The sequence below is a fragment of the Catharus ustulatus genome, chromosome 18 (assembly GCF_009819885.2).
Source record: "Catharus ustulatus isolate bCatUst1 chromosome 18, bCatUst1.pri.v2, whole genome shotgun sequence".
NCBI lineage: Eukaryota > Metazoa > Chordata > Aves > Passeriformes > Turdidae > Catharus > Catharus ustulatus.
In genome coordinates, this window is record NC_046238.1 from 1033992 (window position 1) to 1052254 (window position 18263).

Below are 18263 nucleotides of genomic sequence, written 5' to 3' on the forward strand. Positions count from 1 at the left end.
CCAACACCCTGGCTTTGATCAGCCTGCCTCACACACAGAATTTCCAGAGGTTTCTGACACTCCTCTTGCAGGGCAGCATTTTGGTATCAGCTCACCAAGCAGCCAATAATTTATTTGCTGCCTGTCTCACTGCACATTCTTCTTGTGCTGCAGATTTTTGTTTGCTTAGCAGGATTTGCCTCCTGTCAAGACTAAGAAGCATCTATTAAGCCTCATATTAACATTTCTCAGAGATGTTTTAAAATCTGGAAGTTAGCTGGCCCCACCTCTCCTCAGCATCTTTAAAATCCCCAAGAATCCATCCCATACATTGTCAGATATGGGGATGCTGCAAGAGGAAATGACACATACTCCTGGAAAGTGACATACAGCTTGATCCAAGGGAAATATTAATTCCAGGAGCTGGGACAGCCTTATTGACCTCTTCTCATTTCCTGCAGAAGGCAGGACTGAATGTGACTGCAGTAAAGAAAAGGAAAACAGAAGCTGGAGGCAAAAGTGCAAGGGTTGTAGAAATGATGTCTGGGACTTAAAAAGGCAGCATTAAATCCAGTCATTTTGGATTCTTTATGCTGCCTGCATCTTCTGACCAATTTGAGATCAATGAACAGCAGTTTGTCCGTATTTTGCTTTTATTTCCTGATGGGCAGGCAGCAAAAAAAGCCAATTCCTCCCAGGTGAGATGGATCAATAAACACTGCAGGTCCCTTACAGACACAGTGTGTGACACAGCTGGTGCACAGGCAGGCACAGGGCTCTGAGTTCAGCTGGTACAAACACAGAGCAGTGGCACTGTGCTTTAATTGCTCCATAATTAGTGTGATTACATCCCCCAGCAATGTGCAGGAAGCGAGGCTGACTTTGGGAGTGGCAGGCACAGGAGGGATCTCCCCTCACATCAGGAGATTGGGACTGATCTTTCACACAAACACTGCTCTGCCCTCCAAAAACTCCTGACTTCATGCTCAGGGCTGCAGAGATGAGTTAAGCTGTCCCAGTTAGGACTAGGAATAGAATAACTCAATTTTGCACAGAATAAATTTAAGTTTATAATAAATTTAATTTAATAAGTATTTATTTCGTGTGATTCGTACCTGAATTATCTGAGACAATTCCTGTCAGCTGAAAACTGACACGTGGATGATCTGTCTGTTCATGTGTTTGTTTGTGATCAGCAAATCAGGAAATGGATTTTTCCTTCTGGAAAGCTCCTCAGTGCCTGTTGCCTCCACTTCATTCAAGACTGGAAGATGAACCAGAGTGAGAATTCTGCACTTGTGTGCCCTTGAACTAGGTGGAGCTTTATGGTGTGCACTCACAGACTGTGCAGGGATGAAAACTCTATTTATTCAGGTCCATATTTTAAAGTGGTATTGCAGGGACTTCATTACAATGAAATACCTTAAAAAATCCTCACCTTAGGGAACAGCAGACATAAATGTGTGTATAAAACAACAGTGCTTTGGGAGCTAAGTTTTTGATCACCTCTGTTTTAATGGAAAGCCAGTTAACAAGCACATATAAAACTGTCAGAAAGTGTTTTTGGCTGAGTCACAGCTCTGCAGCAGGTCCAACACACTGAGCTCAGAATGCAAAGAAACACTCAGGAGCATCCTAATGAACAGCTCAGCTCTGAGCAAGGAGCACAGGAGGAGCTGCCTGATGAGCAGCTGGGAGTCCCAGGCACTGCACACACACTGATAAAATTACTGCATCCCATTGGGAGTTGCTCCAGCCAGGGGGAAGAGCCCAACATTTCTTACCAAGATAAAAACAGAGGGTTTGGGACACTAAGGGAGCCCCTTTCTCCACTGGGCTCCAGAGGAAAACCGGATTTCTCCACATCCCCACTGGAGCTCCGGAGGGAAACTGCACCTTGTACAGGAGCACTGCTCCAGCTGAGCCACATCTGTCACTGCAGGAGGATGCAGCCACCATGGGATGGGACTGCTGCCAACACCCTGCCTGACGGGTGTCAGGTTGTACTCTGACTGTGTCAGGGTTTGCAGTTTGTTCTTTGTAGTACTGTATTTCTATTTTAATTTCCCTAGTAAAGAACTGTTATTCCTAATTCCCATATCTTTGCCTGAGAGCCCCTTGATTTCAAAATGATAATAATTTGGAGGGAGGGGGTTTCCATTCTCCATTTCAGAGAGAAGTTCCTGTCCTCAAAACTAAAACAGCAACTTTTCCTTCTTTGTCCATATATCAGCCACACCTGATTATAAGCCGCACTTTGGGTTTGGACCAAAATTTTAGTCAAAATGGTGCGGCTTATAGTCATGAAATTACTGTACATGCTTTGTGAGACCCACTGGTGCAGCTGAGGAGAACAAACTCCTGGGTATGTGAAACAGCAGCAGGAAACTTTCAGAAATGCCTGAGCCTGCTCCAGGTTTGCTTTGCTTGTGAGCAAAGTGGATCACAGAGGTGCTGAGTGATACCTGACAGACCCACTGAAAATCAGAGATATTTTCAAGAGGAAATTAAAGAGTTGCATGGCTTCCCATGGTGACAGGGGCCTTTGAAGTAAATTTGGAGCAGAACTCTCAGAACAGACTCCAGACATTGATTTTATGCTTCAGCATTTTAATATCTGTATTTCATGCAAGTCACACTTGCAGAGCAGCTTCAGAGGGAGTGCATGTGCTGCTGCAGGACTGCAGCTCCAGTGCCACACACACATGGGCTGGCACAAAAATGCAATCAGTGATTCCCACCTTGCCCATGAAGGAGCTGTCTCATATCAGCCCTGAACAATGCACCCAAACACAGCTCTTGCACCTTGTTCTGTCCCAAAGCAAAACTTGGTGGTGATAAAAACATGCATTACCCATTTAAAGCATGAAGAGAAATCTCTGGCTGAGCTTCCCTGGTGGAGAACACAAACAGAGCTCTGCAGGGGCATTTGGGGTGTTTAACAGAGCCAAGAGGCAGAATCTACACACTGGGCTACATCTGCTCATGGCAGGATGGAAATCTGAGAAAAAATTGTGGAAAGTAAGTGAAGCAACCTTGCACACCTTAATTGGCTGCTTCTGAGGTTACCTGTGATTAATTGAGGAGGTTTTCAAAAGCAGCTTAGCAGACCATTATTTAAGGTCCTACAAAAGCACTTTCCTAATTGACCCTGCAACAAGTAACATGAAATTAAAAAAAGCCAAAATGGGGCATAATTCAGCCAGGAGGTTCTTCCTGTCCACAGACAGTAGGATATATTTTCTTTTATATCTTATATGTATTTCTTATATATTTTATATATATTTCTTAAGGTTTGCCTTAAGAAATTATTTTATTTTCTTAAATTTTCTTAAATTTTCTTAAATATTTATTTTCTTAAATATTATTAAATATTAAATATAAATATTTATTTCTTATTTTCTCTCCTACTTGAATTTTACAAGCCCCACTTTCTGTAGCTGTGCTGTCTCACAGCAGCTGTGATTTAAGTGAGTCCAGGGATCTGAAGGAGGGAGTGCTTCCCTCAAAGAACATCTATTTTTTCCCATCTCTATCCAAAGGTCTAAGAAATGACCTTGCCTCTTTACAAATCCTGCCTCAGTAATTCCTGCTGTTCAGTGATGGAAACACAGCAATGTAAATTTGATCTCACCCTTTGAGTGAGACACAGATCTCCATGCAGCTACATGGAAAGTACATTGAGTGGATGGTTTCACCAAGTGCTATACTCAGGAATTTGGAAAGGAGAGGATTTACTTGACTAGAATCCAGTTAGGTGCACAGTACTTAGCTAATATTCTGTTATATCAGAGTTAGAAAGCAACAAACCAGTTTAAACTATATTTTTCTAACTCTTCTGTCTCATTTTTCCTCTCCAACTACCTTGAAGGGTGACATGTCCTCCAAAATTACTCAGACTGATTAACTTCTGAGCTTGGGGGGAAAAAAACAGACTTCCCTCAAATTTACATGGAATTTTATCTGGCCAAAAATGATTGCAGTTACTGTCAGTGCAGTGGGTTTGGTGTCTCCTGCTCCTGTTATTTTCCTGTTGCACATCACTGTGCTGCTGGTCCTTGCTGCACACACTCTTTAGGCAGATGGAATATGGATTTGCTAAAACCCTCTCTTCTGCCTAGCTGAGGAATTTCCATCGATTTCTCAGCAGCTTTACCCAAGCACTTGCTCCACTGATCCAAGCCCTACAAGGCTCTTTTAAAATTTCAGGTTCAGCTCTTGCTGACAATGTCAATTCTTTAATCTCTCTCAGAACGCCACAGCAACACTTGCACTCATCTTTTGAAGACCACTTGGTTTTCATCTCACTACTCTTTCTGTAATGCAATCAGGCACAGGGCAATAAAAGATACATGATCTTTCTTGCTTCATAAGTCTGGAATGGCTCACATGGGACAAGCTTCAGCCCACGGGTCAGAGGCAGCTCAGTCACACCCAAGGCAGGAGAAGTTTGCTGAAGGACTTTGCTCAGTCCTGAGCATCCTGCAGTGACTTTGGGCAGCTCCTCTTCCTGCTCACTTTTAAAAATGTGCAGTGACAGCTTCGACTTTAGCAGGTTTACCCTGGAACACTCCACACCTAAATCAACAAAATCTGCTTTCCCCTGCAGAGGATTACAGACCCCACTTGGTGCTGAGCTCTGATTTCTGTGCTCAGAGCTGCTGCTCTGCTGGGCACTGCAGATAAAGCTCTGATCTGACTTCAGCAGGGACAGCATCTCTGCCCTCTGTGCCTCAGTGGTGGTGTTGCTGGGCAGGAGAGCTGCCAGGTAATCAGCTCAGCTGGAGATTAATGCCTGCATGGAGCAAGCACCCTGGCTGGCTATGCAGAGTTAGCTAACAGGAAAGTGAAAATTCCCTTTATCTACCAATATCCTGCTAGTAAAGCCAATTGTGCTCTGCTGTTCCACCCAGCTGCATTCTGTTAACACAGTGTATTTTGGCTCTGGCTGAGTGTTATCACAAGGTACAGCAATGAGATAAACACAAGAAAGCTTTGGGAAGAGAAAGGTTTAATGATTTCATTGTTTGAACCCTCTGTTTGAACCCACAGGGCCTGCTGGCAATCTGTTGGGAATAAAGGATCTTGCCTTACATGATTTATACAACACTAAACTCATCCATTCAGACCTCCAGTTCTTACAGGAACCCTCGCAGGCAGATGAATTTTAATGCAGAATAGACACAAGTCTGCAAGAACCCTGCATGCAAAGCATCACACCCTGACAGGAGCTATCAGAATCTCAACTCCCTCAGATATGGAAAACAGAGAAGAAGCTGATAAATTCCTTCATGAAAAGAGCAAGAAGACACCAAGTCTGCCAGCAGACACAGGCCTGCTGTTTGGCACTGGAAGGCATCAATCTCAAAATAAAATCTGACCACAACAATTCCTCCTCACGCACGTTCTCCAGTCCTTAGAGGACAGATGCTCCAATAAATATTGCCTGCTCAAGCTGACAGGTAATGAGGACAATTATTTCCCCCTCAGATCTGGAATGCAGTGCAGGTTTTCTGCTGACTTAACAGACTGTGGATCAGGAAATTGCTGGGCATGACCTCATTTGATATGAGCAGCAGTTTCACTCTTCAAAGGGGAAGAATTTATTGAAGACTGGGACTTCCAGGAAATAATACTCATCTAATTATCTGCTGAACACTGCTCAAAGAAAAGACTGCCAGAATTTTGCCACCAAGATGATGCACTGGAGGGGCAAAATCCATAAGAAGAATAGAGCTATGTCTAATTTTTCTTCCAAATCCTGACCAGCAGAATATAAAATGCCAGCACACCTAAAATGCTGGAGGATCCAGTGAAATTCCTTCTTTTCCTAAACACTGAGCAGAGAAAATAGATTTTAACCCAAACCATTTATCCACATGGAAGTCTGCACTTCATGATCCTTAGAATATATTATTGAGGCTGTTATTGTTTTCCATTTCTGACTTGAACCCAAAAGTTCCCACACTGTTAAGTCATTAAGCAGAATAACCAGTATCAGCCTCAGCCTGGTAAGGACCAAGCAGCTTGGCCTTCAGCAGAAGGTCCCTGAGCCCCTCTGGAGCTTCTCTGCAGCGTGGGAGCTCAATCTGAAACAGGAAGGAAAATCTACTGGGCTTTGTGGGAAAAGCCAAGAAATTCAGGGCTGAAACCTGAGGTAGATGGTTGAAGAGGCAGCATCCCTTTCCTCTGAGCATCCCTCCCCTCTGAGCATCCCTTTCCTCTGAGCATCCCTCACCTCTGAGCATCCCTTTCCTGTGAGCATCACTCATCTCTGAGCATCCCATGAACATCCCCATCCCTCACCTCTGAGCATCCCTTTCCTCTGAGCATCCCTCATCTCTGAGCATCTCTCCCCTCTGAACATCCCTTTCCTCTGAGCATCCCATCCCTTTCCTCTGAGCATCCCTTTCCTGTGAGCATCCCTCCCCTCTGACCATCCCTCTCCTCTGACCATCCTTCCCCTCTGACCATCCCATCCTTCTGAGCATCCCTTCCCTCTGAGCACCCCTTTCCTCTGAGCATCCCTCTTCTCTGACCATCCCTTCCCTCTCACCATCCTTCCCCTCTGAGTATCCCTTTCCTCTGAGCATCCCTTTCCTCTGAGCATCCCTCCCCTCTGAGCATCCCCATCCCTTCCCTCTGACCATCCCTTTCCTCTGAGCATCCCATCCCTTTCCTTTGAGCATCCCTCACATCTGAGCATCCCTCATCTCTGAGCATCCCATCCCTCCCCTCTCACCATCCCTCCCCCTGCCCCTCCCTGCCCCCTGGGCCAGCTGCAGGTGCTGTGTGCTGTGCCCAGTGAGGGGTGGCTCAGGGGGCAGTGCCAGGGCAGGGAGCACTCCCTGCTCAGCCTGGGGCTGGGGCTGGGGCTGCTGCCAGGCTGGCACTGCTGCCAGGGGCTCTCACCATGGCCAGGGGCTCTCACCATGGCCAGGGGCTCTTACCATGGCCAGGGGCACGATTGCCACCAGGTCCTTCTGGCAGATGAAGATCTCGGCCAGGGCAGGGTCGGAGGAGCCGTGCCTGGGGTACTCCACCTGCCAGCTGATGGGCTGGGTGCCCGACAGGCTGCTGAAGCTGGTGATCTCAAAGTCCAGCTGCACGACCTCGTGGAACAGGCTGGTGCTCCTGGGGACAGCAGAACAGGCACAGGGATAACAGGTGAGCCAGGTGAATCCACATACAGGTACCACACTTCAGGGAGGCTTTTTCCAATCCACAGCTGCCTCAGAGCACACAAAATGGAATTATTCAAAATTATTCCAAGGCCTCACTATGGAGGGATGGAGTCCAGGTTGTTGTAACACACTTATTCCATTCCATGTGCTGTGTGATTTTGCAGCACACTCTGATTTATGAAACACACTCTGAGTTGAATTTGAGCTCTGATCAACCAAAGTTAAGGGCAGTGCAGCTCAAGAAGGCTGAGCAGCCCAGAATTGCAGCAGTCAGAAAGAAAACCAAAGTTTTTTAAAGATGTCCACCTCCAAAATCACAGAAATCCTCAGCAATGAAGCTCAGTGTAACCCTTAAAACAATTAACATGATTAAATATTAATTATTGATTAAATTTAAAAAGACATTATTCTAATATTCATAGACATTAGACTAATAGACATTAGTCTAATCTTAGAGGTGCTCTCTGAAAATTAAAATCTCAGGCAGCTGAGACCAAACAAAGAAAAAAAGCTGTGGCAGGTAAAATACACCACAAACTCAGTAAGCAAATTTGAAAAACAAATATGAGAGACATGCTGGAAATGTTTACCTCACCTTAAATTTCTTTATCTACACCAGAAATAATAAGAATATATGAAAAAAAAATTGCTGGACTAGCTGCTAGTTTACTAGAAGAGAAAAAAAAAAGAAAAAAAAAATTAAGTTCCCTTCATCAGAAATTACCCATTAACTTTTCTGGAACTTTCCAAATGCCTTCACTATTCCCCTGACTATTACTGCAATGGAGCCCTGCTCTGAGATGATTTGAAAATGAAGGGAATGACAGGTAACTTGCCAGCTCAGTAACCCAGTGCCAGCCTCATCACACCTTTGCCTGCATTCATCACAGAACAGCTCCAATTTCTCCTCTTTTTAACATACAATACATGAAGGCCCATTTCTGAGAAAATCCATCAAGAACTGATCGTGTACAAAGCACTTATATTCTCACAAAGTGCTAGACTTTCTTTCTCCCTCTGAACAGAAATCACCATTTTTTGCTACTTTAGACATATCCTGTGCTTTACTCTGCATGATTACTTTGAAAGCAAATGGTTCCCCTGATAATTATTATTTTGATTATGGGTTTTCATTTGGATGGCTCCCTCTGAAAAGTCTTAATGCTGCCTAATGCTTGAAATTTATTTCCTTGCTGTTTTCCTGCTGTGTCAGAAGAGAGACACTGGAGCACTTTAGTGACAGTGGCACATTCCTGCCTGCACTTAGAGAGTGATTTGGGGCAGGAATGTGATAGATGGATGGCTTTAGCAATTCATAACTCAAGCCCAGCCTATTGCCATTTGAAGAGCTCCTACTAAATAAATCCTCCAGCCTGTAAACACGAGGCAGCTGCAATAGCTGGGGTTTACACTCTTCTGGGACACCTCAAAGTGAATTTATACTGAGTGGAACTTGGGAATTTATTTGCAAACATGATTATGTGCAAAGACACCTGAAGCAGCCAAGCTGCAGTGTTCATTGGGCTGCTAAAGGCACCACTATGCCTCAGATTAATGACACCTGAAATGAGATTATTTGCACCATTTCTAGTTCTGATTCTCAGTAACCGACAGAGGAAAAGTTTTTCAATGGGATTGTCACAGTGTTTTCACTCCCACCAAATGGAGAATAAATCTCTGCACACATCAGAGCTGCTCTGAGTCAGTGAACACCAGGGGAGTTTTCCAGATGCATTTCCCCAAAGACCTCTGAAAATTTATCCAGCATTTTTGCATTTATCCAGCAAAGCCCCAGACTGTGCTGGCAGCTCCAGAGGGGCTCTGGAGGGGAAGAGCTCATTTCCCTGACCCTAAACCTCTCCTCCCTCTCCCTCAGGTCCCAGCTCTGCTCCCAGGACTCAGGAGGGGCTGGTGACACCCCAGGCTCCCAGGGGAGGAACCCATCCAAGCTTTCATTAACCCATCCAAGCTTTCATGAACCCATCCAAGCTTTCATGAACCCATCCAAGCTTTCATTAACCCATCCAAGCTTTCATGAACCCATCCAAGCTTTCATGAACCCATCCAAGCTTTCATGAACCCCTGCCCCAGCATCCTGCTGCCCCTGGCTACCTCAGCACCTGGTTCAGAAATGCTCTGCAGCACCCCAACACCATCCTGCACCCCAGTGCATTTCTGATGAGCCATTCTGTGACAGAAATCACTGCCACCACCTCTTACAGAACACCAGATTTGCCAGATGTGGATCTCCAGCTCTCCCCAGGCACTGGTGTCACTCACTGAACTGTTCTGGCCTCATCCCATGGCCAAGACAGGCTGCTGTGGTGGTGGAGGGCTGTAAAAAAAGGTACCAAAATTCATCTACAGATTCCTGATTAATGCTACAGTTTTGCTTTTTTAAGGTTTTTTTTTTCATTTTTTTTTTTTCTGTAAAATATGAGATACAAAAACGTCAGAAAAATGTGCATTGTGCAAGACAAAGCTTTCCTTCCACTGCATCATTATTGCAGTGCCTGCATGGGTGGAATGCACCCCTCCCTGCACAGCACACAGGGATGTGCAATGTCACACCAGCACCAGCTCCCTCCTCCCCTCTTCTCACAGAAGAAACAGAGATGATCAACAGCTGGGAAAGCATCCACTTGAAAAAAAATGTGCCTTCAGAGATGTGTAATGGCTGGGAAAAAAACGCTCCTCGTGAAGCACATTTAATGTTCAGAGCTTGTTCAGTGACTGAAACAGCAGTTCCTTAATATCCAACATTTAGGAGTGCTCAGCAGCCGGAACAGCAAGTAATTATAAAACTTTTCTAAAGTACACAGCACACAGTGATTACAAATGAAGCTTCCTCAGGGCAGGGCTTCCAAGGAATTGCTCCAGGGTGGGTATGTGAGTCTGATTTGATTGGACTGAGAGTTCCCCTGGGCCAGTTCACTCCTTGGACTTATTTTAATTTATAAAAATGCTAATCATTCAGGGAGAGAGGACTCTGATGTGCTGAGCAGCCACGGGGAGGGTGGGAGTGAGCAGGGTGTGAGCAGGGTAAGAGAAGATTTTTCTTCTGTTGATGCCCAGGCCTGGCTCTATCAAAAGCTGTGCTTAATAATGCAGGGGGTTTAAAACCTGGTCCACGGGTGCACAGCCCAGCTCACAGAGTGGGGAACAGCACAGACACAGAACACTGAACACATTCTGTCTGTCTGTCTGCAGGGCTCTGGGAAAGGGGGAGCAGTGTTAAACCTGGCCAGGGCTGAGCTGAGCCCAGCACCAGTGAGCCTGGAATTAGTGACCACTGAGCCCAGGAATTAGTGACCACTGAGCCCAGGAATGAGTGACCCCTGAGCACAGGAATGAGTGACCACTGAGCCCAAGAATGAGTGACCACTGAGCCCAAGAATGAGTGACCACTGAGCCCAAGAATGAGTGACCACTGAGCTCAGGAATGAGTGACCCCTGAGCCCAGGAAATAGTGACCACTGAGCCCAGGAATGAGTGACCACTGAGCCCAGGAATGAGTGACCACTGAGCCCAGGAATTAGTGACCACTGAGCCTGGAATTAGTGACCACTGAGCCCAAGAATGAGTGACCACTGAGCTCAGGAATGAGTGACCCCTGAGCCCAGGAAATAGTGACCACTGAGCCTGGAATTAGTGACCACTGAGCCCAGGAATTACTGGCCACTGAGCCTGGAATTAGTGACCACTGAGCCCAGGAATGAGTGACCAGTGAGCCCAGGAATTAGTGACCACTGAGAGCCCAGGACTAGTGACCACTGAGAGCCCAGGACTAGTGACCACTGAGAGCCCAGGACTAGTGACCACTGAGCCCAGGAATTATTAACCACTGAGCCCAGGATTAGTGACCCCTGAGCCCAGGACTAGGCTCATGCTGCAAAGGTTTCCCAGGGCAGGGGGGCAGAGAATCCCCAGGAAAAGCACACAGAGCTCTCAGTGATGCCAGAGCCATCAGCACACAGATCTCTGCTGCTGCCCATCTGCAGGTGAGTCTCAGATGAGAGATTTCACAGAGCTGCCTTATTGCTCCAAGTAATAGAGCAGTTTCAGCTCCTAAACGAGTGAATCTTACCACTGCTACAGGCTAAATCAATAATTTCGATTTATTACAGCGACTCTCAAAAGAGAAATTTTTAAAAGCCTAGATTAAAAACATTTTTTAGCCATCCTTTATTCCAACAGGTTTTTACTGAAAGTGCCTAGGGATGTGAGAATACTTCGACCTGCTGGAAATTCAGCAGCTCCTTTCTTCTCTAATGCTATCCAGTTTGACAGTGACATCTTAATGCAAGATCAGCACTTACCAAATGACATAAAAAATGAAGAGAACAAACCCCATCATCCCCCAGTCACATCTTACTCCTCACTAAAAGGAATGTACTGAAGCATGTTATTGCCATGGGCACAGACAAACCCAGAGAGCTGCTGGCCAGGCTGGAGCCCAGAGCAGTCTGTGCTGAGCTCCCCCAGGGCTGGGACTCTTCCCACCCTGGAAAAGGCTGGGATGGGGCTCAGGGCTTGTGCTCCTGCAGTTCTCCCTCTGCTGCAGCTTTTCCTAAGCTCTGATAATGGTGATAATGGTGATAATGGTGATAATGGTGATGATGAACACACCTGGGGACCAGGCTGAGTCACAGCAGGCAGGAACAAAAATTAACAGCACAGAATTAGAGCTTGATCTGGGAGAGTGTGACTGAAATGACTTTAAGTTCACAGAATGGTTTAGGGGGAAAGGATCTTAAAAATCCCTGAGTCCCACTCCTCTTCCACCAGGGCTGGCTGCTCCACCAGTGCCCCCTGAAACACTTGTTCACAAGGACTACAAATGCAATAATAAGGTTCTTTCAGTCCTTAATAAAGGCTGGTACAAAGCTATCCCCCCAAAAAAACCTGGGGAAAGGATGTGGTAATTACAGAATAATGCTAACTGCTGGAGACAAAATGCAGTTTCAATATCTTGTTTTGTAATATTAACCTAGCTTTTACCTTTAAACCATAAAAACCAGCAGAGGAGAAAGAAAGGGATGATCTATTTTGACACTAACAGAGAGGGAGGATATAATATCATGGGAATCTACAACATTATGAAGCTCTCCAAAGGAAAATATCCAAGGTATAACTGTGCAAACTCTTGATCACCATAACATAATGTATGTGTGTATCTTCAGCAGGATGATATAATGCTGCACTTGATTTCTTTGTACAGCCCAGATCAGACTTAGATTAGTTAATAAGGTTTCTTGGCTTTCTTGTCATAAACTGTGATATAAAACACCACTTTTTGATTAAGGTATTTGGACTAGGACAGGAAATATCATTTCACTCCCCAGCTCTTCCACAGCATCCTTGAATGACCTCAGGCAAGACATGAAGATACAGATCCTTAGAGCTAAAATAAAATCAATAGACATTAGGCATGGTGGAGCTCTGAAAACCTCTGGTGCTGCACCTGAACGTGGCACCTCTGCCCTGCCAGGACCCAGCAGGGCTGGGGAAACACCTGGACCCACTCCTGGTGCTGAGAGCTGCCAAGTGGGAGGGTAATGCTCAGCTAATGCAGCATGCCCTGCCTGCATGGCAGAGGGACAGAGAGCCTGGGCTGGGCATTGCTGTGCCTTTATTCTACACTGGAACAAGAGGAGAACCATTTCTTCTTCCAGGCTCACAAAAAAACCCCAAAAAAACCAAAAAAAAAAAAAAAAAAAACCCAAACAAAAAAAACAAAACAAAACAAAAAAACAAAACAAAACAAAAAAACTCACCCAAAAAAACCACCTCAGAGCCTGAGTTCTCTGCCCCAGCCTTGCCTGCAGATGCTGATCCCAGTGATGTTACACTGATCTCAAACAGCCAAAGTCATGTTGCTAACTGGAGTACAGAAAACCAGGAATGCTCCTCTCTTGGACAGGCAGAAAGCTGAACAGGACAGGCCCTGAAGGAGGGAGACCTGACTGGGGATCACAATAAATCCCCAATTTCTTCCTTCCATGCAGAGCAGAGTTTGAGTCACTAATCAGCACTGAGCTGAGTGAAGACAGCAGGCTCATTGCTCTGATAGTGCATCACACCCAGGCACACGAGGTGGAGGGGATTGATTTCCCTGATCCCAAAGGAATCACGCTGGAGCCATCAGAAAAAGGCTGAGAGCAGACACAGGGCCTGAGCTGCCACCAGCTCATTTCATTTCATTTCCCATTCAGTTTGCTCAAGATACGAGGCTGCTCTTGTCTTCATTACAATTTCAGATAACAGAATACATAGGCAGATTGGTCAAGAAATCAGTTTTCACAGTGATTCATCATCTCTTCCTGCCTCTGAGAAGGACATTTTCTACTTGGTATTCATTCAGTGCTGGAAGCTCTCCAGCAGCACCCTAAGTAAGCAGCATTTTCCTCTTTTGGAGACAGCAAATGTGCAAGCACTGAAAAGCTTCCAAGGGACATCACTGGAGAGGAGACCCTGAGCAGATATTTTCAGAGAGACTCACTGCAAACCCAGAGCTTTCAGATGGAGAAAGGAAGGCAGAGTCACCTCATCAGCAGCCTCAGATTTTATGGCTCTTTCAGCTTGATAGATGCAGCAAGATGAGATCAAATACCCCAAAGGAGCTTTTATCATTCCCATTTAATTGCTGCCTTTAACAGTTTGGGAGCAGCCAGTGAAACATCTTCAGAGGCAGGAGAACTCCTCTGACAAAGCAGATAACTCATTTTCTGACCACAGATACCTTGCACATGTGTTTTATTCCACTTAGAAGCAACAGTACCCCTGGAAACGAGGTAGAACTCCATTTACTAAATCCATTTTTGAGCTGGATGGGCTCACTTCAAGATGTGTCCATGACCAGTTATTTCTGTCCTAAGTGGGCACTGACACTGGTGACAAGAAAAATCACATTTAGATGTGACTGTGCATGCAAATCAGATGTGGGAGATGCACATCTCATTTACAAGTCAGGTATCTTCAGGTTCCAGCTCCTGTAGTTCTCACTGGGTTTTTTTACAGCTCTGCCACTTTATCTGCTTTTTGGCTGTGCTTAAAACTCCAAAAATATTTGTGCATGAAGATCCCCACTCCTTCTCAACAGAGAACCTGCCTGCTGGAAAAACACCTACAAGTCAACATTGACAGCATGTAAAGCTGACACAATACCTGCATTTTGCAGAGGCAGTGGGCTTACAGAAAGCTCACATTTAATGGCTGAGGAAGGACAATAACAGCGTGTAGGTGTTGGATATTGTGGTGAAACAGCTCAGAAAGAAACTGAACTGGAGTTTCTCACACTTGCTGGCCATGGGGCAAGGAAAAGTCAAGTTTTGGTGGCAGCCCCAGGCTCCCCCTGCATTCCCCATGGACACTTTCCAAGTTTCCCAAAGGCTGTTTCAGACAATGGTCCATGAGTGCTTGGTGGCAGCTGAATGAAGAGAGCCCCAGTTCAGCTCTGGGTGCCTGAGCTGCCTGAACAGGGAGAAAAAGACCTTGAAATGAGCTGTGTCCTCTGAGAAATCAACTCAGCAGCTGCAATTCCAGCACACAGCAAACCCAGCCTGAGGGGAGGCCCCTGGCCTGGAGCTGCAGGGAATTGAATAATTCTGTGTTCAACCCACAGCTGGAGATGCCAGTCTGGGGAAGGTGAAGAAGTTTTCTTTTCAGAAAGTCAGTTTTTTGCAAGCTTCACTAAGGAGCACTCTGCAGCCTGGAGGAATTCTATTCCCCCTGCCTCAGGCTGTATCTCCTGTCTCAGACCACATATTGCCCTTATTATTATTTGCAGAATGTTTGTGTCACTCTTTTCATCCCAATTTCTTGTTGTAAATTCTCTTTAACGTTGTGTGCTGCTCTCATGGCCCCTCCTTTGCTGAAGGCAAACAGAAGTAGAGTGAAGCACAAACCCAGAGCAGTGTGAGGGAACACTGAGCAGCAGCACTGGATAAACCCTGAGCTGGTGGAGCTCCAGGGACAGGGAAGGGCTGGGTGAAAACTGAGCAGCCAGGCCAGTGGGACTAGATGGGTTTTAACTCCCTTCCAACCCAGGCCATGCCACAATTCTACAATCCCTGTCTGCCTTCCCTGTCTTTTTTCTTTCTTATGAATGTTTAAAACAAAAGGGAGCGAGCTGGTGCCAGTGAATGTCCTGGGGAAATCAGACAAAAATGTGACCAACCTCAGGCTGCAGTTATGAACCACTCATTCAAATTTACAAAAACCATGGACCCTGGGGCTTTCAGCACTGCAGTTCTGGAAGTCTGATGGACAAACCTTTATTTTACAGTTCATAAAGCAAAGCTTAACAACACTGCCTTCCTAATGCCATCCAAAGCTCGTGCTCATTGCAAATTTAAAAAGAAGCTTATTGAGAGAGGAACCAGCATAAATACTGGAGGTAGATCCATTACATTTCATCATACAGTTATTTGCTGGTAGTTCACTCCTCCTGTTCAAGGATAATAAGAGGGAAAATGTCCCCATGACATTCAGTGGCAGAAATGTCATTGCTGAAGTGGCTGTGATGTGCAATTAACATTTTTAAGGATTCATTTGAACAGATACTGTCACGGCTGACAGAGCTGAGACTACACCAACCATCCAGTTTGGATTTCTGCCTAATTCAGCATCTCACCAACAATTCACCCTCTCACTTCTGGATATTTATATTTTTCTTTCTCCTTATGTCTACTTAATTGAGGGTACTGTAGAAAAATTGATCCTTTTATAGATTTATTGTTTTATGATTTATCATTCAAGGCCAGACTGGATGGGACTGGGAGGAACTGCATGGAAAACCATCAGTGTGGTTTTTCTGGGGTAGCAGCCTGCCTTCAGAGCCCTGTAACAGAATCATGGACAGTCACTGCTCCCCTCAACACCTCCCTTCAAACACAGACAGCAGAGCTGCAGGAAAGGATCCCTCTGTTAAAATCCGTGCCACCATCTCCCCCAGCTCCTGGAGCTGCACAGAGAGAGCTGCTGAGCATCCCCTGTGCCTGGGAAATCACTGAGTGCTGCTGAGCATCCCCTGTGCCTGGGAAATCACACAGAGTGCTGCTGAGCATCCCCTGTGCCTGGGAAATCACTGAGTGCTGCTGAGCATCCCCTGTGCCTGGGAGATCACTGAGTGCTGCTGAGCATCCCCTGTGCCTGGGAGATCACTGAGTGCTGCTGAGCATCCCCTGTGCCTGGGAGATCACTGAGTGCTGCTGAGCATCCCCTGTGCCTGGGAGATCACTCAGGGTGCTGCTGAGCATCCCCTGTGCCTGGGAGATCACTGAGTGCTGCTGAGCATCCCCTGTGCCTGGGAGATCACTCAGAGTGCTGCTGAGCATCCCCTGTGCCTGGGAGATCACTGAGTGCTGCTGAGCATCCCCTGTGCCTGGGAAATCACTGAGTGCTGCTGAGCATCCCCTGTGCCTGGGAAATCACTGAGAGAGCTGCTGAGCATCCCCTGTGCCTGGGAGATCACTCAGGGTGCTGCTGAGCATCCCCTGTGCCTGGGAAATCACTGAGTGCTGCTGAGCATCCCCTGTGCCTGGGAGATCACTCAGGGTGCTGCTGAGCATCCCCTGTGCCTGGGAGATCACTGAGTGCTGCTGAGCATCCCCTGTGCCTGGGAGATCACTCAGGGTGCTGCTGAGCATCCCCTGTGCCTGGGAGATCACTGAGTGCTGCTGAGCATCTCCTGTGCTTGGGAAATCACTGAGTGCTGCTGAGCATCCCCTGTGCCTGGGAGATCACTCAGGGTGCTGCTGAGCATCCCCTGTGCCTGGGAAATCACTGAGTGCTGCTGAGCATCCCCTGTGCCTGGGAAATCACTCAGGGTGCTGCCAGCCCTGCCCAGCCCCGTGTGACTCTGCCCCTGACCCTACAGTCAGTGCTTGTTCTGCTCTGCTCTTTGATGGCACTGGGCCCCTGCTCTGTGTCACCTCTCCTGTGTCCCCAGGCTCTCTCTGCAGCACCACTGTCAGCTCAGAGAAGGCAGGACAATTTGAAAGTATTTTCTAAAGCCGAAGGCAAACCAAGAGATGACCTTTTCCACCACACAGAGCTGCTATTGAATATTCCACAGCTGTAATGCTCTGCTCCCACAGATGACCTGGCTGCTCTGCACAGGGGATGGGTTTTCCTTCTGCTGTCCCTCTCCCCACCCTAATTCAATGAATTGGGGTCACAGTGTGGCTCTCCTCTGCTCCCCACCTTGGTCACTGCCCTCACCTTGTCACCAGCTGTGAAACACTGCACAGGACACAGGAACTGATTTCTTGGCTTGGGAATTGTTTCAACAGAAATAAAACCTTCCATTTCCAGACACTGAAAGTTCTGGCTAGTGCAGAGGTTAAAACCTCTGTGACACTGAGAGCAGAATTTCCAGGAGTGCTCAGCTCTGCTGCCCTGGTGGGTTCTGTGGTGCACACAGCCCTGGCAAACACAAATCCCTGCAAACACAAATCCCTGCTGTGGCTGCCTGCAGAACACACAGCTGTGCCAGACACAGAGAGGATTCTCCCACTCTGGATGGGAGAATTGTTACACATTCCAAACATGCTCATATCAACACCACATTCCATCAAAAAGCTTTTTGAAAATGGACAAATATTTTCTTAATATTTTTTAGCAGCATTTCCAGCTCTTCCAAGAACTACTTGGAAGTGGGCTGCTTTTTTTTTTTTTTTTTTTTTTTTTTTTTTTTTTTTTGCAGATAGCATATCTGTGCTATCCAGTTATTTCTATAAAGAGACTTGGCCTTTAGGACTAATTTAAAGGGTTTCCCAAAGCAGATGGAGCTTTTTGAATATAGAAAAAGGGATTTACAGGATTACCGAGCTCCAAGTACTCAAATATAAAGACAAAATTATGCCTAAGGCAAGGAAGAATTGCTCTAGGCTATCAGAGATTGTCTCTTCATCCTCAGCAGATGACACCTTAAATTGACATTATTTCCTGACATCAGGAGATTTTTATTCAATTCCTCTTGTTGTTGATGTGGTTCACAGACCATCGACAAGACACTAAATGTCTTGGTGAAGAGGACAGAGAAAGGGAAGAGAAAAAGCAGAGAATGTCTAAAGTGGCTGTATTAAATTACCCTGC

At 46.2% G+C, this 18263-nt stretch overlaps 1 protein-coding gene across 2 annotated transcripts in view; it reads right to left on the reverse strand.

The window, feature by feature from the left end:
- TMEM132C (transmembrane protein 132C) overlaps positions 1-18263 on the reverse strand; it is a 181987-nt gene that overhangs the window by 35592 nt on the left and 128132 nt on the right. For both annotated transcript variants that reach the window (XM_033076158.2, XM_033076159.1), the window contains exon 4: positions 6930-7113. In XM_033076158.2, coding sequence (XP_032932049.1) covers positions 6930-7113 — 184 coding nt within the window. The remainder of the gene's footprint in view (positions 1-6929; positions 7114-18263) is intronic.